The 24,172-nt window shown below is 51.9% G+C and overlaps 8 protein-coding genes across 8 annotated transcripts; 4 read left to right on the top strand and 4 right to left on the bottom strand.

Annotated features, from left to right (window-relative positions):
- Positions 1 to 36: 36 nt before the first annotated feature.
- HMPREF1120_05443 (uncharacterized protein) lies at positions 37 to 3,443 on the top strand. Its single transcript, XM_009159617.1, has one exon. It carries the CDS (start codon positions 170 to 172, stop codon positions 1,958 to 1,960), a length of 1,791 nt encoding a protein of 596 aa, XP_009157865.1. The 5' UTR covers positions 37 to 169; the 3' UTR covers positions 1,961 to 3,443.
- Positions 3,052 to 7,424, bottom strand: HMPREF1120_05442 (uncharacterized protein). Its single transcript, XM_009159616.1, has 4 exons — positions 6,210 to 7,424; positions 5,728 to 6,159; positions 3,779 to 5,666; positions 3,052 to 3,697 (listed from the first exon to the last, which is right to left on the bottom strand). The coding sequence occupies exons 1-4, from the start codon at positions 7,092 to 7,094 to the stop codon at positions 3,678 to 3,680; spliced, it is 3,225 nt and encodes a 1,074-aa protein (XP_009157864.1). The 5' UTR covers positions 7,095 to 7,424; the 3' UTR covers positions 3,052 to 3,677.
- A 174-nt stretch (positions 7,425 to 7,598) lies between these two features.
- On the top strand, positions 7,599 to 9,317 carry HMPREF1120_05441 (histone chaperone ASF1). Its single transcript, XM_009159615.1, has 3 exons — positions 7,599 to 8,006; positions 8,148 to 8,496; positions 8,561 to 9,317. Exons 1-3 carry the CDS (start codon positions 7,898 to 7,900, stop codon positions 9,036 to 9,038), a joined length of 936 nt encoding a protein of 311 aa, XP_009157863.1. The 5' UTR covers positions 7,599 to 7,897; the 3' UTR covers positions 9,039 to 9,317.
- On the bottom strand, positions 9,282 to 13,986 carry HMPREF1120_05440 (aubergine). The gene is made up of 3 exons (XM_009159614.1): positions 13,754 to 13,986; positions 12,854 to 13,258; positions 9,282 to 12,350 (listed from the first exon to the last, which is right to left on the bottom strand). The coding sequence occupies exons 2-3, from the start codon at positions 13,238 to 13,240 to the stop codon at positions 9,717 to 9,719; spliced, it is 3,021 nt and encodes a 1,006-aa protein (XP_009157862.1). The 5' UTR covers positions 13,241 to 13,258; positions 13,754 to 13,986; the 3' UTR covers positions 9,282 to 9,716.
- Positions 13,987 to 15,929: 1,943 nt separating this feature from the next.
- On the bottom strand, positions 15,930 to 17,738 carry HMPREF1120_05439 (short chain dehydrogenase/reductase). The gene is made up of 2 exons (XM_009159613.1): positions 16,349 to 17,738; positions 15,930 to 16,289 (listed from the first exon to the last, which is right to left on the bottom strand). The coding sequence occupies exons 1-2, from the start codon at positions 17,155 to 17,157 to the stop codon at positions 16,040 to 16,042; spliced, it is 1,059 nt and encodes a 352-aa protein (XP_009157861.1). The 5' UTR covers positions 17,158 to 17,738; the 3' UTR covers positions 15,930 to 16,039.
- A 120-nt stretch (positions 17,739 to 17,858) lies between these two features.
- HMPREF1120_05438 (uncharacterized protein) lies at positions 17,859 to 20,478 on the top strand. The gene is made up of 4 exons (XM_009159612.1): positions 17,859 to 18,141; positions 18,258 to 19,048; positions 19,113 to 19,407; positions 19,464 to 20,478. Exons 1-4 carry the CDS (start codon positions 18,084 to 18,086, stop codon positions 19,490 to 19,492), a joined length of 1,173 nt encoding a protein of 390 aa, XP_009157860.1. The 5' UTR covers positions 17,859 to 18,083; the 3' UTR covers positions 19,493 to 20,478.
- On the bottom strand, positions 20,218 to 22,790 carry HMPREF1120_05437 (uncharacterized protein). Its single transcript, XM_009159611.1, has one exon. It carries the CDS (start codon positions 22,662 to 22,664, stop codon positions 20,436 to 20,438), a length of 2,229 nt encoding a protein of 742 aa, XP_009157859.1. The 5' UTR covers positions 22,665 to 22,790; the 3' UTR covers positions 20,218 to 20,435.
- Positions 22,791 to 22,859: 69 nt separating this feature from the next.
- On the top strand, positions 22,860 to 24,042 carry HMPREF1120_05436 (uncharacterized protein). Its single transcript, XM_009159610.1, has 2 exons — positions 22,860 to 23,389; positions 23,597 to 24,042. The coding sequence occupies exons 1-2, from the start codon at positions 23,101 to 23,103 to the stop codon at positions 23,809 to 23,811; spliced, it is 504 nt and encodes a 167-aa protein (XP_009157858.1). The 5' UTR covers positions 22,860 to 23,100; the 3' UTR covers positions 23,812 to 24,042.
- Positions 24,043 to 24,172: the final 130 nt, after the last annotated feature.

Genomic DNA, 24,172 nt, shown 5'->3' with positions numbered 1-24,172 from the left:
ATTCTGCCGCTCCCAGAAAATCCGGGCGGTGAGAATCGGCAAAGAGGCACAACCAGTCGACATGACGTCCACGAGTATATAGGAGGGGAACCATCCAACTTGAACCTATCCTCTGTCCTACAAGATCCCGGGTCAATAGGAAAATACTACTCTTCGTGAGGCGCCCAAGATGTCTTCGACAACCATGGCTTCCTCCAGCTTGCGCACTCTGGCCCGTCCCAGGCGTACCATCATCCTCCGTCCACGATCTGCAACTACGCCTCGACTGTCAACCCGGAGGCACTATTCTTCTAAAGGCTCGGCCAATCCATCCCATCATCCGGCGTGGGTCCGGCAATCATCTGCCATCCTTGCTGCTGCGGCCATCGTCGCAATGGTCTACAGCACGACACGTCTGAACGAGGCCGCAGCAGAAGCCCCGGCGACGGACCCTCCCGAGATCAAGGTTGAGAAGTCGAGGAAGAGAAAGGGACTTTCGAAAGAGGAGAATCGAGACCTGATCAGCTCACAGCACTTGCAAGTCAAGAAGAGTTGGGAAAATCCCGGGGTGTACGCATGGGGATCCAATACGGGGAAGGTGGTGGCTCCAGAATCAGACGAGCCATATATCAAGACGCCGAGAAGGATTCCGTTCTTCGACAACCACCTGCTCCGAGACTTAAAACTCGACAGAAACTTCGGCGCGGCTATATTAGAGAACGGAGATTTGGTTCAATGGGGAAAAGCGTACTCGGAGGACACTTCCCAACCGACCGTCACATTAAAGGGCAAAGATCTCAAATCAATCGCAATCTCGAGGGACCGGATAATTGGCCTGGCAAAGAATGGGAACGTCTACTCTATCCCTGTGTCTAAAGCCGACCAAGAAAATGGACCTAAGCCAAGAGAGTCCTCATGGCTGCCGCTCTGGAGCTCCACGTCTCCGATCAGCTATAGGAAATTGACTCCGCAAAACTTGGGCATAGGCGAGAAGGTCACAGCCATCAGTGGTGGCTTGGAGCACGTGTTGTTGCTTACCAGCGCCGGTCGTGTGTTTTCTGCTGCCTCCAGCACCGAGGAGTATCCAAGTCGTGGCCAACTGGGTGTCCCCGGTCTGACCTGGCTTACCCGGCCTGCCGGATCCTACGACATGTGTCATGAACTGACTACACTCAAGGGCTTCAATATCGAGAAAGTTGCCACTGGAGACACACATTCGTTGATCCTGGACAAAGAAGGGAGAGTGTTTGCCTTTGGCGACAACTTATTCGGCCAGCTCGGGTTCGAGTTCAACCCAGAAGCGCCATATGTCGACATGCCGTCCTTACTCCCCATCAACAAGCTCTATCAGGGCACAAACATGGTGCCCAAAGTGACGGGCATATCCGCTGGTGGTCAGAATAGCTTTTTCACAATTGACGCTACACGAGTTCTCGGCCCGGCTGAAGATCCATCTGATGTTCGTACTTTGGGCCGTGTGACAGCGGATACTTGGGCTTGTGGACAGGGCATCAAGGGCTCTCTTGGAAATGGCAGATGGACTCATGTCCAGGACTCGCTTACCAAGATTCCCGGCCTCAGTGGCCTTTTTGAGTATGACGAGAAGAAGAAGGCGGTCGTCCCAATTCGTCTGGCTCGCATGTCGATTGGCTCTACGCACGCCTCCGCTGTCATGGATAATGTCACACATCTGGACGCAAACGAAAAGAGCTCCGAGGACGACACAAACTGGGGTGCGGACGTGCTATGGTGGGGCGGTAACGAATTTTATCAGCTTGGAACTGGGAAGAGGAACAATGTTTCCACTCCTCAGTATATCCGACCATTGGACATGGCATCGGAAATTGCGGCGGGCAGAAAAGAACAGCATCGTCTCCACCTGACGCCCAAGCATACGATCAAAGTCAACGGACGAAAGGTCGATGTCGAGCAGAGGGTTGAATGTGGAAGGAATGTCACTGCCATTTACTCAGCGGTATAATTGGGGTTCAAGCCGTTGAAACGTGGCTGTGGGTGACTAGCTATTCCTCAACAGCAGACCGATTGCTGGCATGGCTTTGTGAGGATTTGTCGTCGACCTTCTCTGCTGCAAGCAGTAACATTCCCCGTCGCATTTTTTACGCAGCACTTTTCCCCTGAAGTTTGCAAGGTGGCCTCTGAATATACAGTGAGTGCTCTGGCAGGACACATCCGCCATTCAAGCTCACCTGCGACTCCACAACCTCCACCCCCACCCTGAGTGAAGGTACCTCTTGTCGATATGGTGGTGAAGTTTCTTTCCTCATAGGGAAGCATCAGGAACGGGATTCGATGATTATCAATCCCGAACAGACAGTCACCGAAGGACTACGGTCTATTGTGGTCCTGTGACGAGCGTTGCGAGTTTCTTCTCAATGTCGTTGTTGACACAGCTTCAAGGGCCCTGCAATCATCTTCACCATATCATACACTCACCATTTATTAGTCAAATGTTCAGGTTTCAGCTGCCCCTGGCAAGAAGCTGAAGAAATATATGCACGAGGGCGAAGGAATGCCTGAAATCGGGCGAAGAAAAGAGTTACCTGCACGAGGGTGAAGGATTACGTACTGCACCTTTCGCCATTGATCCGCTCGACACATTTGATACAGTTGATCCGAGTGAAGTGGAATCGAAAGCGATCCTCAGCAGATGAAGTGCATCAATTCTTGATTAAGAGGGAATGTGAAGCTGAGTGACAGATCATGCCATCAGAATACCGTGAAACAGAGGCCCAGCCCCTTCATCTTCAAGTTGTCGTTACCTCTCTTTCACCAGAGTTGGATCTTGATGCAATGATCTATCACTCACTGCAGCTTCATCAATCGGTCCATGTATAACATCCATATCACGAGCTTAGGCAATCAATACGACAACACGAAATTAAATTGAATGGAATGGAAAAGTTGGAGTTTTCTTTTTCAGCCCGGCACCTTGCGTCCATTACTCAGGAAAGGGTTCACGAAGGCTTCGTTCTATTCTTCGGTGGTCATGTACCTAAACACCTTTTCTTTTCTTTGGGTCTGGTGCAACGCAAGGATGTAATACCAGGTATATTGGTATGATGGTAGCAGTTTTGAGAGGACGTGAGAGGAGATGCGAGAAAGGGGATGGTGAGGTGGCTGAATATAATGGGTGGATTCCCATATCCCACGAATATGGTCTCTACTGGTCTACGTCGATACCAGGTACTTCCAGGTAGTATAGTAATACGGGATCGTCGCTCGATGCTCTGTTGTTGTTTTTATTTGTAATGTACATTTGACTTCCACCAAATTGAAGCAAGCCGCTGCAATTTTTCTTGCGAGAATGCAAAGCGACCATGTTTGAGCAGAAATTTTTTCATCGCCAGGACGATGCCTTTCCATGCCAACCCGAGGCAATACAATACAATGCGGAGAAAATGCCCCAATACCTAGGTAGCTTAGCTGAAGAGGAAAAATTGCAAGACCCATTCTCATGGACATGACTCCGTGCCGTGCCCCGTGCGTCCTGTCCAGCATCCAGCACTCACTGGCAACATCCAGCGTCATTGACCCCAACCCTAACCCAATGCAACGTCAACCCAACCCATGGTATCGCAAGCAAGGAAAAGCAGTTAGAGATGCCTCCGTGCAGCCCGGTGCGGTTCGTACGTCTGGCAGACGATGATGTTGTTGGCTGCCCTGTTTTTAGAACCACCTTATGCATACCGAAACGGGGCTAGAAACAAGACAAAGTCAGTACAGGTCGACAAGAACCCAGGAAGGCATGGAAAAGGTGGAATAAACTAGCAACACTTACCACTTCCATATTGACCCTGTGAAACCCCAGGGGCCGGGGCCGGCATATATCCCTGCGGCGGAATCTGCGGCTGAGGCTGCTGATAGAGACCCCAACCCGTAGCAGGAGTGGCCGCGGGCTGCGGAGGAGGATGCTGATGCTGCGGAAACTGGCCGCCCACGGCGCCTGGCGGGGGAAGATGAACGTCGCGAATCAACTCGACCATTTTCGCCGGGTCGAGTCTGGCCTCGACATACGTTGACGCCTTTGGAAGAATACTTAAAAGATAGGTGATTGCAGGAGGCAGTGGAGGAGGAGGAACAACAGGGAACGATGCAGCCTGTGGTGGTGGAGGGTTGTTTTGTTGTTGTAGTACACGCTGTTGGTATTGCTGTTGATAATTTTGTTGCTGCTGTTGCTGTTGGTTCATGCGTCGGCCAGCGGCTCCCTTGAGCGGCGACTCGCCCCTCGCCATCTTTCGGGGTCCAATGCCGTCGTCAAAATCGTCGGGAAACGGCCGTTTCGGAGAGTTGGTGGTGATGGAGTCAATGACCTTTTGGATAGGCGAATTGACCGTCCCTTCGGGTCCTTCTATCGAAGGCATCACGTTGGCATTATTGTTTTGTTTGGGTTGCATCTGCCGAGGGGAGATGATCGGCTGAACATTGATGGTGTCAAAGGTAGGCGTGCTGTATCTGCTAGAGAACAGTTTGAGCGTGGGATCCTCGGGGAAATGTTTCCTCATTCTCTCCTCAAGCGCCTGGATCTGAGCCAATTCGCCATATTTGGACTCGTGGTCATGAAGAAAAGCAAAGAGCGGTTTCGCTTTGGCGGTGTGCTCGGCATCTCCGTGCGCAAGGAGTCTCTTAACCGTCGTCTCGAACACGGCTCGGGCATTGGTGACATCGTTGATTTCAAACAAATGTTTGATGTACACCAGCGGAAGATAGTCGTCCTCGGGGAAGAGCTTCATGCCGCGATCCAAGATTTTTGTTCCGGTCGGGTCCCGGTAGCACTGCCACTCGATCTGAGCGGATTCCACGTAGAAGTCGCTGGTGAGTTTGCCTCGCTTGCGCGCTTCGCCAAAAACCGTGCGGAACCCGCTTGGGCCACGGTCCGTAGGCAATCCTTTACCTTGCACTCTTCGCGTGGCACGCATCAAAGCAGTCCACACGTGTGAGATCATGCGGCTGAGTGTGGATGTTTGTGCGAGCGCGGCTTTCTTGATCTTGTCGATCTCGGAATCAAGGACTGCTTTCTTCGCCGTGACATTGGCGGCATTGATTTCGTCTTCTCCCAAACCGTTCCCATCTCCGTTCGATGCAGTTGCAAGTTCCGCCTGCTGGATGTCTTGCTTCTCCCGGGCTGCCACTTTCTTGACCAATTCGTACAGGGCGTCCAGCACCCGATCATAGGGCTCTCGTATCTTTTTCATCCTCTCTTTGGCGCCAGGGTCCGATCCTTCGTCGTTTTGAGTGGACGACTCGATGCGATCGGCGAGTTTGAAGGCAAGCAGAGGCGCCTCGGGGTTGGACGCAATGCCCTGGTTGAGCAGTTTGGTCCCGTCGCTCTCCAGACCGTTGGCAAAGCAAAACTCAACGGCATCGTACCACATCTCTGGCCAGAATTGTAGCGCCATAAGCGCTTGCTTGTACGTGAACAGAACTCGGCTTTTCCACAGTGGAAGATCCTCATCTTTGAGTACGAGATTGTCCTCCTTTTCCCAGTCAATCCACTGTTTCCAAATGCCAACCTGTTTCATGTATTCGTCGTGGCCTTCGAATCCAGGGGCTGGGGGCAATCTGGGCCTCGATGTCCGCTTGAGATCTTTTGTCAAGTTCTGCAGCTGGGTATATGCCGTCCTGGCGGTCATGTAGATGGGCGATTTTTCTTGCAGGTATTTCCGGCCCTATATGTGCATTAGTACTAACTCTCAACCTGCAAATATTGCCCACTGGATGGACACGTACATTGATTTTGCTCAAACCAGTCTCAAACGCGTCGTATTCCTTCCACAAGACGGTGGTGGCTGCCGTCGGCACCGCAATGGCTTTCTGGTATGCCTCACGTAGAGTGTCTACTTTGGCGCCATCTTGCCAGCCTGTGCCGCCAACAGTTCCTGGGCCGGACTTCAAGAAGTTGATGTAGTCTTGCCAAAGGCTACCAGAGTCCTTGTCCATACCAATGGTCTTGAGGGCGAAGCTGAAAGCGTCATTGATGATGTTGTAAGATCGCGCAACGTCTCCAGACTGCATACTGTTGCGACGACGGACATAGTTGATGTACAGAGTCCACAGCTGCACGTCCAGAACCTCAAGCAGGGATCGGTTGAAGAGTGTCTCCATAGCACGCATCCTGTCATGCTCCTCTTCCCACTTGACGTAAGCACACCATTGTTCAGCCTACAGTTTCTGTTAGCTCGCGTACATACAAGACTGATTGCAACACATACAGCATATGGAAAGACTGAGAGATACTGCTCATACACTCGGCGGACTTCATCTTGCTTGTTTCGACTCTTGAATTCTTGGATCAGTTCGAGATACGCATCGATATCGCCACGGGGATCTTCTTTGATGCGATCTTCCAAGATACCCACCACGTCATGAGCGAGTCGAGACTTGGGCAAGCCCGGAGCAATAGCTCCATTCACAGGAGAGTGGGACAGATGATCAGGCCGAGGTGGAACAACATCAGAAGCAGTTTGAGCAGCAGGTGTAGCAGTTGCAGTACGTGTCGGTGCATCAGCATCAGCATCAACACCCACACCGGCGGCAGCAGCGGGAAGAGTGGAAGAAGAAATGTCAGCGGGACTACCAGTGGCCTGGACAGGAGCAGGAGTGTTTCCATTTTCTTGTTCTGGTGACTGGGGAGTTCTATCAAGCGCATTTGCAGGGGGTGGTGTAGAGACATCGAAATCCAAGCCGACGGCCGGATCATAGACATCGCCCTCATCATTTCCATCCGGGCTGCCTTCATCTTCTTCGGGGTCATCATCAACTTCAAAGCCGCCGACGATCCGTGGTTTTGCTTGCGCAGGCGTCGAGGTGGATGACTGCGTCGAATTCGTCGTGGCCGCTGCCTGCGTGACAGCTTTCGCTGGGGCTGGCTGGTCGTTCGACCGCGGCGGAGACTGTACTGTGTCCTGAGGTTGTTCCGCGAAGTCGGCCTCTATTCCAGCGTCATGTAACGGCGGCGTCGCATGATCAAGTGAGGTAACGTCATTGGTGTTGTTTGTTTCGACCACCGCAGAAGGGTCAGTCAGTTGGGGCTCTGGCGTCGGCGCTGAAGTTAAATCGGCCGGCGGCGAGTAACCACCGCTCTCTGGGCTCGCCATTTCAGAATCTGCACCGGAAACGACTTGAAAAGAAAAGTATTAGGAAAATGTCAAGAGGTAAAAGGAGGAGGAGATCGTGCTCTGGTCGAAGTCAGTGCCTGCTTGTCTGCTCGTCTTGTCTGTCTTCAACTGCGAACTATGTTCCAGATCTAGTAGACTAAAAGGGTGCAGGTAGTTGAGAACAAGATGCGCAGAGGAGATTCACGTCATATTGACAAGCAGTGAATAAGAGGGAGACCGAGCACAATAGCAAACAGCTGGCGGTGGAGGTGAAATCGTGTGTTGTAGTGGTGATTGTGATTGTCTGAAAGCGGGCAAAAGATGAACAAGGATTTGATGAATGAAGTTGAAGCGTAACAAACGCAGGTTCGCTGAATAGCATTATACTACACCGTAGGATCCTATTTAGCGCTACGGACATGCAAGTAAACGAACACGTAGTTAGCTGACATAAGAGCTGACATACTGTTTAAGTGGGCAATCCACTTCATTTCACTCCGACCGAACGGAACCTGAATTGGGAGCCTAAACGCGACACACGCGCCGCGGCGTGTTGAAACCACTTTCGCATTTCGCATTTATTATTGTCGTGTCTTTTAGACCTGACAGCACAGCGACATTGTTTCTATTCACCAACCACACACACCGTCTTCCTTGTCTGCATCCTGCGTCTTCAACTCTCTATCGATCTCTCAGAAACGCTCACAACCTTCCTGCATAGCAAGCATACCTCAAACTTCTTCATCCTCTCGTCGTCGGCGCGTCGATCATCCCTCAATCAGTCGTCGCAGTCGACCGCAACAATGTCAGTTGTCTCCCTCCTTGGGGTCAAGGTCCTCAATAACCCGGCACCGTTCACCGCGCCCTACGAATTCGAAATCACTTTTGAATGCCTTGAGCAGTTGCGAGAAGGTAAGTAACAAATACCCCACTGCCGGCTTTGAGATAGACAATAGGCAACCCAAACCCAATCCGCCCTGCGCACTATGATAAACCCATTGTTTGTCCATTCTTCATGTCCCACTGCATGGCTAACCAGATCTCTTCCCCCAGACCTCGAATGGAAACTAACCTACGTCGGCTCCGCCACATCCGCCGAACACGACCAAGAACTCGACTCTCTCCTCGTCGGCCCCATCCCCATCGGCGTGAACAAATTCATCTTCGAAGCCGACCCGCCGGATCTATCTCGTCTGCCGCCCTCCGAAATCTTGGGTGTCACAGTGATTCTCCTGACATGCTCCTACGATGGTCGCGAGTTCGTCCGAGTCGGCTACTACGTCAACAACGAGTACGACAGTGAAGAATTGAACGCCGATCCGCCCGCGAAGCCCATGTTTGAACGGATCAAGCGGAATGTGCTTGCTGAGAAGCCCAGAGTTACGCGATTCGCTATCAAATGGTACAGCACTCACACCCTAGTCATTCCATACTCCTACGTGCATGTCCACTAATCTCTCCTACAGGGACTCCGAAGAATCCGCCCCGGCAGAATACCCACCGGAACAACCCGAAGCCGACACCCTCGACGACGACGGCACGGCCTACGGCGCAGAAGAGGCGGAGATGCAGGAAGCCCTCGAGAAAGAACTCGAAGAGGTCGAAAAGGCCGCAGCTACAACCAAGAAAACTTCGGCAACAAACGCTGGCGACGGTGACCACGAAATGACAGAGGAAGACGCCACCAAAGCAACCGTCAACCTCGACGACGTCAAAGAGGAAGATGTTGACGAAGACGATGCCAGTGAGGCCGGAAGCGAAGATCTCGAGGAAGAGAGCAGCGAGAGTGAGGACGAGGATGACGACGAAGAGGGTGCTGAGGGCGAGGCCGAGGGTGAAGATGCCGAGATGGCTGATGGTGATGAAAAACCGGCTGCCAACGGAGCGGTGTCCAACGGCGAACAAAAGTCCACCGGAGCCCAGGCCGAGGTTCTGGCTCAATAGAGAATGAAACTCTCTCCCTCTACTCGTTGGTCAAAGCAAGGCGTCAGGAGTCAATTGGATGGGCTTATTGTGGAACGAGGTCATGGCAATGCAACGAGATAGCACGAGCGAAGAGCATGCAGCGAACCAACTCTCACATTGGATGCGGTGCCGGCGCAACGTTGTGCTTGCCTTGGGGATTTGTAGAATACAACTGAAGACACAGATACCGTACCTCAGCACGACCAGCCTCTCTGTGGTACCTTTTCTACGAACAGGAACAAAGCTTGATTAAATGCATTTCATGTCTATCGGAGCTAAACTAAAAGAAATACCATCCAGCCGGCTGATGTGTGTGATAGCAAATGCCGTAGGATGGTTGACAATCGATGAGCTGGCTCACTAAGCCACCCGGGTCTCCAGCATGGATGAGCCGCAGATCGAAAGTACTTTTTTTTTTGTGACTTGGGTATATTGAACGCAGCAAACGCAGGAATTCAATACCGTACACTGATGGTGGAGAAAAATGGCCCATTGGAATAGGACCTCGCCTTTTCATTCGAAGCAGAGACTTCAACTGCTGAAAGTCAGGGTCCGGAATTTGGGCTGTACTCGGACACGAAGTGAAAGGAAACCGGTGATGAGCTGTCATAGTGACCACCAGATTGTGGCACTACAGCGTTTCAGTTGGAAGACCGCTCAAATGTACCACATGGCGAACTTGATTTGGGTTCCGTTGAAGAGAGGCATGAGCTTCTTGGTTTCAGTATCAGACGGCTGTTCGGTCTTGACAGGGGCTTTGGCCTTGTACCCTGCTCCGCCCTGAGGACCTTGGGTCGCTGTGATATCCTCATGAGCCTTGGCACGGTTGGAAGCAAGGTGGGCATAGTAAACTGCCGGATGCAGGGAGACAGAGGTGGTCGAGCGCATGTACTGGTAACAGTGCTCGTAGATCATGTTCTGCAAAGTCTCTGGGCGATGGTTGGCGTCATCATAGAGGACAGTGTAATGGACCGGCCGAGAAGTTCCCTGAAGGGCGATATGAGAGTACAGGAAAAAGTCCCATTCGTTCGGCATAGTCACATCTCGTTCAATCAGACAACCAGGAAGTGGGTTACCCTTGTTATCTGCACCAGCGCCAGTTGGGAATGCACGAACGTGATGGCGCTTCGATGCGATAATCACCGTGATCTTTCCCTCCCACTTCTTCTGAGGGTGGAAAGAGTTGAGGACAGACTTGATATTTGGAACTTCCTGATTGAGCACATGGAGAAATTGCCCTTCGGAGACCCCGTCTCGCATGTAATAGACTTGTTGCGGAAGTCTATTACCTCCAACCTGCGGAATCCAGTTCTGGATCAGAGGTCTTAACATATCGTGGAAGTTGGCTGCAGAAATCATCTCCACACGGTGACCGTTCGTCTGACAGGCAGCAGCGTAACGGCCTCCATGGCGATCATATGAGACTGTGAGAGCAGCCATGGACGCCTGTGGACTTCCGGGAGATGCATGAGAGACATCAGCACCAATGATCATGGTCGGAGCGCTGAACGACTTGAAGCCACTGGTGGCATGAGGCACGACCTGAGAAGTGCAACCGCCCAACTTGGCATTGACCTTCATCAGCACGTTGGAGTAGTATTGAGGATTGCCTTTCAAGACTTGCGGGATTTGCATCACTTGGGAGACGACGCCGTAGCGACAGTCGCAAGATTTCTTGATGCGGAGATAGTGGAAGGCCTGTCTATCCTGGACCAAGAAGACGAGAAGTTGTGGCTTGCGGTTATAGAAGTTGCCGCACTCTTGATGGAACTCCTCGACTGCTTTACCGGCGTCCTTGTTGAGCAGCTTGATGTACGGTGGTTTGTTGCTGACCCGTCCACCGTGATTACGGTATGCACGGGCGAAGTCGAGGCAGAATTTGTCAATCGCAGACTTGTCGGGCCTGCTTCTTCCAGGAAACATTCCCACACCCCAGGCAACAAGTTCCTCCACATTGCCGGTAAGGAATTTCTTGCCCTTGAGATCCCAGCGACCTCGGGTACCAGGTGACTCGACAACATTGTTACCAAATTTGATGCTTGGTGGAGGCAAGATACGAGCATTGGTCCGGATAGGCTCATTCTCGACACGCAAGCCGTAGTTGACCAGGTATTTGTCGTTGTTCCAATCTAGCCATGACTTGCCCTCATTGATAGCCTTAAGGCGAACTGCAGGAGGAGAGACCGCAAACTTGATCATGTTTGCAGTTTGGAACTCGTCCAGTTTGGCCGGGAAACGCTGACCATTAGGGATGTGCAACAACTCCATGGGGTACTTGACTCCTTTCTTCGTCATCTCAACCAAAGGAAGCTTGGGATACTGGAGTGCGGTGTTGTACTTGCGCTTGAAGTACTGGGCAATCGTCACCATTTCCCCTGTAGGTTTCTTGGTCTGAGGATCCCTCCATTCGATCGTCTCCTCATTGCAATTGTTGATGTCGAACCGATAGATCTTCCATTCTTTTCCTGCCAATGGATTGCCCGGGTACTTCGCATACACAATCAATCCCTTGAAGTCCTTTTCGATAGCCTTATGTCCAACGCTTGGGGACTTCTGGCCGTTGTCTTCTCGTTTTGGTTCCATCTGCTTGACGATTGCACTGGGGTCCGAGATCTCACGATTCTTGGCGATGATGGCACCGATAAGGCTGGCCGGCTTCCAGAAGCAGGTATTGGCGACGTCCAGATTGATGATCAGCTTCTTGCCTTCAGCAAGCCGCATGGATTGGTAGATGCCACGCCAGACTTCGATACCACCCCCAAGATCTGATCGCTCGCCATCGCGCTTGAAGATCGAACGACGAACCGAAAGAAACTCGTCCGAAACCGACGGCCCCTCACGCAAGAGGTGATCCATGAAGTTGATGGCCTCGGCAACTGGGATACCGAACTGGATTGTGCCATTGAGGTATTGCTGAACGACATTGATGTCAAGAGTTCGTGTCTTCTTGATATGCAGTCGGAACGTATTCTTGGCTCCTCGAGATGGTCGCCCATCCTGCGAGTCCAGATCAACCATGAGGCGGAGTCCTTCGCCATGATCGATGAGCGACCAAGCTAGACGGTTGCCATCGTAGATCATGGGAGCACCAGTCGCATCTTTACGAGTCTTGGAAGCCCAGACCTTGCGCTGCACAGCACGCTTCTCGCTGCCATCCCCGATGATGACGTCGTACTGGTAGACATTGACGTTTGGATACTGGGTCACAGTGTAGGCATTGACGGCAAGCTGGACGGGTTTGCCAGAGTTGTTGAAAGCCGGTCGCTTCTTGAACTGTGTTGGAAGTGTGTACTTTTCATCGTCAGTACCCGGTGCAGAAATGTTGCGTATGTAAGGGATCAGATTGCTCGCGTGGGTAGACATGTTGATGACAACTTATGAAAGATGTAGGTGGAAGATGTAGATGGAAGATGGAGGTGGAGGATGCAGGGGGCAATGAGACAGATTTTGAAGGGGGGAAAAGCAGGTATAAATACTTTCAGAGGCAGCAGGGACATGGTGAATGGAATTAGTGTCAAGCACATATTGGGGAATCTCAGACATAAAAAGGCGTGAGAGGATGCTTCAAGGTATGAGCTTGAAACAGGGATTGAAGTCGGGGATGTATGCTGCATCGAGCAGTACCTTCATCAACCAGGGAATGCATGTAAAACATATGTAGAGTCGGTCAAGACAACTCAGAACATGGCAAGGGCTGTGGCTTCCAATCGTGGATATTGAAGGGCAACAAATTCAATGGGGCAGAGCGGAGCAGTATCATATTTACTGCCAGCTTCAGCATGGAATGCACTTACCAGTTGGTCAATGTTGTAAAACGATGCTGGCAAGTCAACGTTTCGGAGTGCGTCGGTGTATCGTGACGGTTCATCTCGAGCAGGGTCACCTTGCGTCACCGGCACTGAAGGACCTGCGGTCTGGGCCGGTGGACCTCCAGATTGGCTGCTGCGACGACTGCCAGCTTGGGAACCTTGAGGAGCACTTCCAGAACCGTGTGGAGGGCCGACAGATGGATTGGAAGGTCCTCGACTCTGAGAGCCGATACCTGATCCAGTGCCTCTTGATGCAGGGCCATCGAACCCACCGCCCGGAGCCTGGAGTCTGTCACCACGACGAGATGACGTTTCGGACGCTTGACCTCTAGTCGCACGGCCTGCGCCACGACGACGTGCGGCACCAGACATCTTGTGTCAGAGGGAAGACTGAGAAGACGGGCACGAGTTAGTACAAGATCCAGAAGGAGGAAAGATGGGCAATTGGCAGACAATCTGAAGACAGAGATGACGAGAGATCGGTAGAAATGGAACTTTGCAGTGAGAGCGATGTGCAAAACTTGAAGCTTGGGAGTAGGCACTGCAGAATTGGGTTCAGGTAAGGTTGATTGGGAAGAAGGAGCGGATACCAATACAGCAGGCACTGCAGGAGGCTGGAGCCTGGGTCAGGGATCTCCTCTGGCGGATAGTGAGTGGGGCAAGAGTAAGGATATGAGAGAGGTTTGAAGCAAGAGGAAGAAGGTGCAGGCAGAGGGAGACAGAAAGGGCGTTGTGTAGTGTTGTTTGTTTGGGGAGTGAAGCAGTTGAGGCGAGTTGCGCAGGGCAGAATGCGCAGACAGGTGCGAGTTGAAGTGCGGATTCAAACTGCGCAGAGAGAATCTTGATCCTCCGCTGAACTGGCCACCAAAATAAAGATCAACTTACCTTGACGGCTGACAAGTTGATGGGGAATCTGCAGTTAAATGAATCAGGCTGAACGGAGCAAGGCCCAAGAGGATGGAGGCACCACAAAGGTGTCCACAAAGCCTCTCGAGGAAGGCAGGAAGTTGATTCTGGCTGTTGAGAGCAGGACCATCCAGCAGCAAGGGAGAGACAAGGAGAGAGCGAATTGTTGAAGAGAAAGAAGGGTGGAAGGAGAGAAGAGAGGAAAGGAGAAGAGGGTGTTGTTTGGTAGAGAAGAAGGGGATATTTGTAGTGGTTGATGTTGGCGCTGCCAGTGACAGGCGGCGTCACGTGTCACGATTTTGTATGCGTTGACAGCGTGATAATGAATGCGTGAGGCGCGTGTGATCCTGCTTTACTGCTACAAGTGATCTTTCAGGTGAAGTTTGCGTGATGTTTGTCTGTCTGAAGTGTTATTCAACTCAAACGACACTGGCATGTGCGTTCCTGGCGCAGATCAAAGAAGCCATGAGAGACCGCTGAGACTGGTGAGAACTACCGTCTATCAGAGTACTGGTCCTCCTCCCACCCTCTGATCTCTACCTGGCCCATGTTTGCCAGTGGATCTATTCTAAGCATATCAACCGGCCTGGACAAAGAGCCAGGTGGCACGGCGGCTACACTGCCATGCTTCCGAGCTGACTCCAGCGTTGATGTCCCGCTGCAGCGAAAGCAGCTAAAGGGCGGTCTTCAAAGCCACGATTGGCGGACAGCGGCCACATGCAGAGGTGACCAGGATACCTGGCTGGAATTATTACAATGAGGGGAATGCAACAGCCTCCGACAAGCCACCAGTCTCAGTGTCATGGTGTTGGAATCTGGCCCAGCAACGTTCTTCGCAAAGGTGGTGTTCGAGCTTTAGCTGCGATCTTGAGGAACCTGCGAAACCAGGCCACTAGGCGTCAAGTCCAGCTCTCAGCTACTAACAGATGCTTCTGTCAGATGTTTCCTTGCTTGTTGACTTTACAGGGCGCCGTTAAAACCAACGGCATGATGAATAAGAATGATATGCTCGAGATTTGGGACTGAAATCGACCACTGGATATCGAATTCCCACCAAACACATCGGGTTATGGTAACAGCTATACAAGATCTGCACGACGATGTTATTGAAAACATAGGTACGGTTCGGCACGAGACCGTCGATTACTGAAGGTTGTTGGCCGGTACCATATATTCCAAAAGTCTATAACTTGCTGCAGGGGCCCACTTTCTCACCCAGCCGACCGGTACAAGGGCGGGATCTACGAAACAAACCTACAGCGGACGACGAACGGTATCTATTCGGCTTCGATTTCCCATTAAACGTGTTCCCGAACTCATCACCAAAGTGAAAGTCAAACCGTGGCTCAGACTGGCTTTCTCGGCAAGATGGGGGGAAAGGCCTGAAAGAACAACGTTCTGCTGAATAAGAAACACATTGCAGATGGCTCGAGGCAGTTCTCAGAAGCGGCCGTATCAGGAGGATGCGACTATGACATACAACACCGATCTGCCGACATTACCATTCCCCTTGCTCTCGCGTGACAGCCGAGTACCCGGCATCATTATGGCTAGACAAATTCAGTGACAAACACCCGACGTTCTCAGGTGCCACACCGCATTTCATCCTTCAAGAACGGTCATACAGGCGGCATCGTCGCCGCCGCCCTATCGCCGAGGAACTGCGGGACTGGCGGGGCGATCGGCCAATATGCCCACCGTCAGAAGGCCATGCCTCTTGAGTGCGAGAAGTGAGTAACTTTTTTCCAGGCCAACTGCTGCTTCCGTGCATTTTCTCGGAAGACTGCAGGAATGCACACGACCAACTGCGCAGATGACACAAGCAAACCGCACGTACACTGCGAGCACCTACCTACCTAGCTTTCCCTCCCGATTTCTGGAATCGCGTTCGAAACGAGCCGCCCGAGGAAAAACCAGGTTGGTTATGTCAAACTTACGATGGCAAACACCTTGGCAACGGAGTATGATATACCTTTGGGTATACGGGATTGGAAACCCCCAGTAATGCTTTAGAACCACTCTCGAATCTGTGATCACATGCACAAATGGGCAAGGAATTGGACAGGACCCGGGCGGTCTGAAATCAACGGACAGGAAGAGGGACACTGCCAACAGTAGAGAGATTCACATAGAATGATCAGAACAGAAGAGAAAAGGGAAGGAAGTGTGACATATCAGCAGGGCACTCCTGCAGAATTGTTAAATAACTCCAAACTCCGTACCATAGAGTATCCCTGTAACACATATTCGAGCATCCGTCGGACATCAATGTGGTATGTCAAGGACCTTGGAGTTCGACCACCAAACCACCTCCTGGAGCCAGCTCGGCCAGCCTCTAACCCCAGCCGCGAGTCCAAGGCGGGCCGGAATGATCAACTGGCCGCTCTCGCCTTTGAGGACTTGTGAAACCACCGCTTCAGCCACCGTCTCCGGTTCCAGGGTAAACTCTTTCCACTTTCCAGCGTTCAACAGAGGTTGAAGAAGTGGCGTTCTGATCCACCACGGATGGACACACCTGCAGACTCATCAGTGCATGTTCGTCTGAAATTCTGGAAGAAGTGACAATAAACTCACGTAGTTCGAACTTTGTTCGCCCCATACCTGCTCTTCAATTCCTGAGCCAAACCTTCGTGAAGAGCCAATGCTGCCACTTTCGTCGCGGAGTAGCTGACATTCCCCGAGATCGTCACGAAACTGGCCATGCTTGCAATCGTCACCACATGGCCGTGATTGCGAGCGATCATATGCGGGAGGAATTCCTTGATCAGCGCGAAATGCGAAACAACATTCACTTGGAATGTCTGCTGCAGTACTTCGTGCGATTCCTCGAGAATCGTTTTCCAGGGCCCAACCCCGGCATTATTGATCAAAACTGTCGGGTCGCCCACTTCTTCACGGATCCTGCGCCCGACCTCTTGGACTTCCTTGGGCGAAGTCACGTCCAGCTTGTAGAAGAAGATGTTGGCGCGAGCAGGCATTTGCGGAGGGCTCAGGTCGAGAATGACCACTTTGATGCCACGGTCGGCCAGAAGCCGCACCATCTCCTTTCCGATCCCACTACTACCGCCGGTGATGGCCACGATCTCCTTTCGCCAGTCCCACGTCCTATCAGTCACGAAATTGTTGACGGCCTTACGACTGAGCCATCTGTTCAGTCTGTACACGAGTCCGGCGGCCAATAGAACCTTGAGCGCTAGCTTGAATCTCGGCAGTGCTACTGTGCTTCTGGTAAATATTGACAGGTATTTCTGCGTTTCTTCGGGCTTCTTCAGGCTTGCCAGGAGAAGACCTGCGGTAACCAGTGGTTGCAATAGTATACCTTGAACTGGTCGGAAGAGGTATTCGAGCGTGATGCCCTCCCGGGGAGGAGCGAAGACCGACATTTTTGAGCAAGAACAAGAGCAAGGTGAGTATTTGAAAGAGAGGGAGGATAACAACGGAGAATATGAGCTTTGGGGCCTATCCTAAGGACAGTACAACCTTTAAGATCCCGAGACTCTGGCCTGCTTTAGTGTCGAGCAGTCGAAGCCAGGCAGAAGTACTAGTAGTTCAGCAGTATCACCACCAACCGTCAATTCGAGACCTAGGAGGGAGTCTAACATACGACACACCCAGCCAGAATACGACCAGCCTGTCTTAAATCTGGGGTTGTCCTACCATTTCCCCAGACTTGCGTACGTGATACAGTACCTCGGTCTGGGGACAGTGCCAATGATCGACCGGGGCTGGGTACGAAATACGAGGAGGAAGCGCAGCCTAACTGCGGCTTGTCGTAGCATGACAGCGGTGTCGTAAGGTTTGTTTGAGCCGGCGTATCACACCTGCGCTGGGAATGTGCAAGTTGCTTTCATCGAGATACCTTAAGGTAGACAAGTAGTGTAATACATCTGGATTGCTTGAACAGAGGTGTTTAGCGAACGAGGTTTCTGGTACGCGTAGCATGTGGTTGTAACCCTCTTAACCGTGCACTCCGTCAGCACTCGTCGGTTGTTCCCCCCACCGACGAGTGCTGACGGAGTGCACGGTTACGGCCGATACGGAGCATGCACCCTCCACTGCCATGGACGCGGAATCAGGCTGAAATCTCGAAATACACTAGTCGATTTCAGGTCAAGCGGTTTCTGCCCGTGACTCGCGGCGAAACGCAACCAAACGGCGTCAACGAGGCTGCGCTGCGGAACTGCGACACTCAGCTTCTGGTTGACGCCGCTCATTCTGCAGAGCTTGGTAGAGCGTGCCTTATCCTGTTATCCTGAGCTACCTCGTGACGATAGCATCTTCACCGGCCGAGGGATCTGGAGCGGACGCCATGGGGCGGACGATCGATTCCGACGTGCACGCGGCGTTTGTCGAGTTCAAGGCCAAAGGTAAGTTGGTTGTATTGTCATCGCCAGTACTGTACAGTCCTGCGTCCATACCTACTAGTATTGACTGTACTTGGTATTTACCATTTACACAAGCTGACGGCTCCACCATGATATAGAGGACGACAAGTGTATGTCGGTGCAATGTATCTATTGTCAACAGATCCGAGCAAAGAACACGTCGCGCCAGAAGCAACACCTGCTCGAATGTCCTGGCCTGCAGAACCATCCCAATGCCCCTCGACCCTCACAATCCTCCGCCGCCGGCGACGGCAGTGTCACTGGCATCACAGGCGCGCCCAACGGCTTCGGCACTCCATCCAACACCTTACAACAACATAACTCGAATGGTGCTGGTGCTCCCATCACAAATGGCATTGTTCCCGCCTCACATACCACGCCCATGCAGGGCATTGGGACCGGCCCCTCGCAGGCGGCACAATCAGTAACAAGTACTCCCGTCCAACAACGGTCTACTCCCAAACCACACAAGACGCCCAAGACTACTCCGGGCTCAAACCTCCCGGCACCGCCTCTTGACGATGTGCACGCCGCGTTCGTCGAGTTCCGGGCAAAAGAGGAGGACAAGTGTCTATCAGTACAATGTATCTACTGCAACCAGATCAGGGCCAAGAACACGTCGCGACAACGGCAGCATCTTATGGAATGCGCCACCTACCAGAATGTCATGAAGGAGTCGATTCCGGCAAACAATCTTCTCCACCGGTTCGACGAGGGCGAGATTGCCCGGTCTCTGCAATTGCCCACTCCGACCCTGGAACTGGATTTTCGCATCAGCATCAAGCTCAACCCCAAGATTCAAGTCGGTGCTGGCCTGTACGGTCATCGTGACTGGGTTAGTATTGTCGGAGGACAATGGGCAGGCAGATGGGGCAAGGGAATCATCATTGTCAGTCACCCTCATACTCTTTGTACTCATGATGAAAAGTCCTATGCTAACCTTTCCTGTATAGCCCGGTGGACAAGACAAACAACTAGTAATCAAAGACCTTGCCACGCGCATCGACGCCGACTATCTGCTGCAAACCAACGACGATCCGCCGGCCTTCATCAAAGCAAAGTCGAGGGGATGGCGCACGGGCCCTAAGGATGTCCTTGAGCGTCTCAACGATGCCTCTGTCGCAGATACTTTGCCCGCGAACCAATATAAGTTTCGGATTTCTGTCGAATTGGAAACGGGAGACGAGAGATATGCCTTTCTCAACACTTGCTTGTGGATGGGAAGCGGATGTCGCAGGGCCAGCGAGAGTGAGTTTCATCGATTACCCTAAATTCAAGTGGGTTTACTAATACTTCACGTCTAGTCATCTACGATGCATATCGAGTGGGCTAAGTTTTGTTGTCTTTCGCGTGGTCCATGTCAACGTTGGAAAAGGACCGACATTGGTTTTCAACTGAACGAACAAGAGAAGATGGCACGATGTTTCATGTGATTCACGAGCAGCGTATCCCGGACAGGATACCAGCGGACCTTTTGTTGCTTTCTGCTGTTGCGTTTTGTTTTTTTTTTTTTTCGTGTTTTTCTTCCAGGGGTTCAACAGCTATCATGGAAGTGTGGATGATCAGGATACCCGCTACATCGTTGGGTTGACAGTCTCACAGCTCTGCTTGGTGTCCGACTGGTTATCTGATTGATTAGGTATGATGATGACAATGACGCTTGTCTGCTGTCTGTGAGGCAGCTGAGCTGTGCGTGGATGGATAAGCGGATGGGTCCGGCGAGGGGTGGGCGTTCGAAGAAGGAAAGAAGAAGCTTCATGTCATGGCTCTACGTGTTATACTCTTTTCTTTTCTTTTTTTTCCAGAGTCCAGGACGGATGATCAGATACCTAGGTATGGTTGTTTTGGAGTCTCTCAATTTTCTTGTTCATTTTCAGCGCTGCCTCGAGAGTGCGCACGCATGTGGCGGGAAGGAACAGGACCGTTGATGTCGATTGATTGATTGATTGATTGATTGATTGATTGATTAATTTGCCGCACTAGCAACTCAATGTATGATGGTGCGCTCATGCAATGAGATGGAGCTTTTCCCATCGTACTACCTACTTAGGCAGGTTTCCCAAGGTCACTCATCCAACATAATATTGGTTGTAACGAGATGACACTGTTAGTACGAACATGAGGTAGTTGAGTTTAACCATACAACTGTGCATAGCTACCACTGCAGGTACCGTGCGTTCAAGTTGCCCACTGCAGCGAAGAGATTAGATCTTGGTATATATTTTCGGGTCCAGGTTGGTTGCCCAACCTCTAGTATTTCTAGGTAAAAGTCACGTCTATCTCGAGCCCGACCGTTTCCGCTGTTTCGCATTACCACTGCTACCTAGAGTCTTCGAGTTGCCAGTAGAACGCGAGGCGCCACCACCACCACCATCATCATCGTCTGCGTCGTCGTCATCGTCCTCCTCTTCCCCTCGTTTGGATCGATTTCCACCAAGTTCCTGTTCCTGTTCGCCTTCCAAACTCCAATCGGTCTCGAGCGAGAGGACGGATTGACCCTCGAGATACCGCCATAACTGCCAGATTTCCCGGACGAGGTGTCTTGCTGGACCCGGGCCAGGGCGTACGAGAACGAGGTAGTCGTTGGAGTCGGTGCCACTATTCTTCTCTCGTTTAGATTCCGGGGAACGATGATAATGTAAAGCATTGCCGAGGGCACGCAGAGCCTCGTCTGTCTCTGTGCCTGTAGACGAATCGCCAAGGAGTAGTTGCGTCAAAGGAAACACGGGGAAGCGATAGACATTGTCGACGGTGAGCATTGGTGGAATGAGCGGGTTGGACTGCAGTATCGGCAGTGGTGGAAGCAAAGACGACCTGGTTTTGTTTCTTGTCTTGCGGGTGGTAGTATGGTTGTCTGCTGCTCGGGAATCTGCTGGGGACGAGTTCGAGCTGAGCAGGGAAGATGTGTCGCTTTCGCCGATGTGTAAGAGGATGCTCCCTGGTGGAATGGTCTGGTGACCGAGCAGGAATCCTTTACCCGACATTGCTATCGCTGGTTGTTGTTGTTGTTGTTGTTGTTGTTGAGATATATGGGGCGAAGAAGGAGAAGACGTGGTAGCAGAAATGGTTGGTGGTGTCGACTCCGGTCCCTTCGGACTTTCTGGCATGACAGAAATTGAGGATGTGGGAGATAGTAATCCGCGGATATCCTCGCTCCTGATTTTCCCGCCGGCAGGAATAGGTAGTTGTACGATTCGACGGCTTACTGCTGCTGCTAAACATGTTTGGCCGTCGCTGCCAGTTCTGCACGACTGTGACTCTGACTCTGCCAGGGCAGTGAGACACAGCGACACGCGTTTGCGCATGATCCGGGCCAGCCGGACGTGTATGTCAGCTTGCCACTGCAGCTCTTTCAGGTTGATCGGGAGGCCGTTCAACCCTTTAGGGTCAGAGTCGTTTGAGATACCCATGGCGGAATTGACCTCGCTTTTATGGCGGATGTAATGCTGGGCGGCCATGAGTGGCTCTTTAGACTCGAAAGGAATGAGCTTTTGAACTTCGTTAATCCTTGTGGTTCGTTTTTGCGGATTGTTCTTGTGGCCTTTGGTCAAGTTGAGCGTCATAAGACGGAACAGGCTGATGTTACTGATTATGCGAAGCAACACATTTGATTTTCGTCCCGGGGCTGACGGTGATGGATGTGCGTGTGATTTGTCCTGGTCAGTGCAAGACAACTCAAGCGCACTATTATTATCCTCGTTCGAGGAGTTGCGGGAGATTGTTGTCTCCATCTCCCTTTCTCGCCTTTCTCTAGCAGCTCGTTTGTCGTCCCGAACACGCCTCCAATCGTCCTTGTATAGCTCACGGGCCATCTGCTCTTGAAGGGTGTCCAAGTCGGCCAGCTTATCAGGTAACAGATAAGTCTTGCCGTCGACCGGACTCTTCACGTAGTCAAAGTCAACCATGAAATCTGCCGGTAGCCTCGCACCACTACCATTGCAGAACCGTAAAGGACTTGCCAGCATCTCTGCGAACGGATTGTTTTTTAATGGACCCAGTTCTTTATATGTAGCTCGCTGTTTCTGTATACCGCGTCTTCTTGCTGCCTTCTCCACCTGTTTCTGGATGGGTGAGTCGGGTATGATGGACTCTGTGTCGTCCTCCCGTACGGGTCCAACGGGTTGCGCTTTATACTTTACTTTTTCAGTGAAAGCCTTCAGCTCCGGCATCAAATCCTTCAGTCTCTGTAGTCCTTCATCGCTATATGGGTTGAAGGACCCTCGACGCCTGGATGCTTTGCGTGATCGCGGTTTGGTCGCATTTTCATTTTCAGATGCCGGCTCATGCTGCACAGATGGGGTGTCGGTTTCCGATGTTCGCGAGACGCCGAAAGGTTTGAATGAGATGTGGTGCCGACGGTCATTCCTGGCCCACACTCCAGAGCGAGGCGCTAGTGTACATTGCGGCTGCTGCGGTTCAAGGGAACTGGAAAGGTATAAAGTCTGAAAGACTTGAAGGCGCCATGTTGCGTATGAGACATGCCTGTAAGGGCATTGTAAGCTCATACCTCGCACAGGCGCATTGAAGGGTGTCCAGTGTAACAATTGTAGACTCGTCTGCCCGACGAACACCGCATGCGTTGGATTCCAACTTCGAGTTTAGGAGTGGTTCCTCAAGCTAGCCTTGGCAAGGCTGCGATCCCGCAAGGCTATAAGGCTGAAACCGCTCCGCGGGACAAGGCTGCCACGTGTAGGCCACCTCTGCTTGCTGTCCGTAGCTCCACCTCCGGAACACGCGGGATCTTAATCGACCGGGACCTTCAATGTCTTAGTAATGGCGCAACAAGACTGTTTTCGAGAGCAATGCTTCAAGTAAATAGTTAGAGAGTCGGAGGTGCTGGAAGCTGCCTGCGCAAGACGGAGCAACTCATTTCCCTATCTTGGTTTACCGCCTACCTTCTGTCCCTCATCTCCCTGTGTTAAATACGAGATCACTGGCACAATGTCAACCAGTAGCTATCTCGGCCTGTCAACCTCATCATCCCCCTTCGCAGCGCCAGCGGCCTTCCTGGCCTGGAACTGGATCTACGCCTACTGCGTATTGTCCAGCCGAACATTGAAACAAATCCGGGGCATCGACCACAACGGAAACCCGCGCCAGGATCTCAACAAATACGCCGACGCGGCGGTTCGCGAGGGAAAATTGACCCGGGCCCAGTTGGAGCAGATTCAACGCCTGGAAGCTGCCAGCGCGAATTCGATCGAGGGATATACGTTTTTCGTGGCTTCCGGTAGGTCTTCAGCTTAGCTTTCGCAATACGTTCGAGGAGTCGAGTGCAGTTTGCATAATGAACGCATGTACCTTTTGCCCTTTGGCCACGGGGAGTCTTGCGCGCACGCAGCAGCTGAGTCCGAGGGTTGGCTACTGCTGTCGTGATCAGACCACCGCAACAGTGTCAAGTTTAGAGCTGACTACATGCTGTGTACTATTCCAACAGTCCTCTTTGCCCTCGTCGCAGGTGTCCCCAGATCGACTTTGAATGCCGCCTGCACCACATACACCATTGCCCGCCTGGTCTACGGTGCGGTCTACGTTTTCATCCCCGACGATCTATATAGTCAGTTGCGCGGATTGGCCTGGTGGACAGGGAATGTTAGTTGTTTCTATTTGCTTTGGAAGGGTGCTCGGTCGTCGGCGCTTCCAATTGCATGATTGGAAGGTACCGGAGCAAAAGCACTGCGCGAGTTGTCCCGTGTAATCAGCACTGCTGCTGTTGGGTTTGGAGGACTCATGAACTTGAATGGGGTCGCAGGCGGAGTTGGAGTGTTGTTTGTCTTTATTTGCTGTTCCACTGTAGATTAAAGTGATGAATCTTCGCTCCTCCACCTGATATCTAGAGGTAGTTGTAACAGTAAGCTGTTATGAGCTCCCATTTCTTTCCAAGGTCTCGATCGTTGCACTAGCTGTCCGAGATATGCGGTGATGTGTGTTTCAGTGTGCGTGAATGGGACGGTATCTTCGACCTACCAGTGAATACTACTGTGTAGTATGGGTTTGGTCTTTACGTCCCGGT

This window comes from Exophiala dermatitidis (genome assembly GCF_000230625.1).
Source record: "Exophiala dermatitidis NIH/UT8656 unplaced genomic scaffold supercont1.4, whole genome shotgun sequence".
Lineage (NCBI taxonomy): Eukaryota > Fungi > Ascomycota > Eurotiomycetes > Chaetothyriales > Herpotrichiellaceae > Exophiala > Exophiala dermatitidis.
The sequence above is the reverse complement of the archived record's forward strand: the minus strand, read 5'-3'. Positions and strand labels throughout refer to the sequence as shown.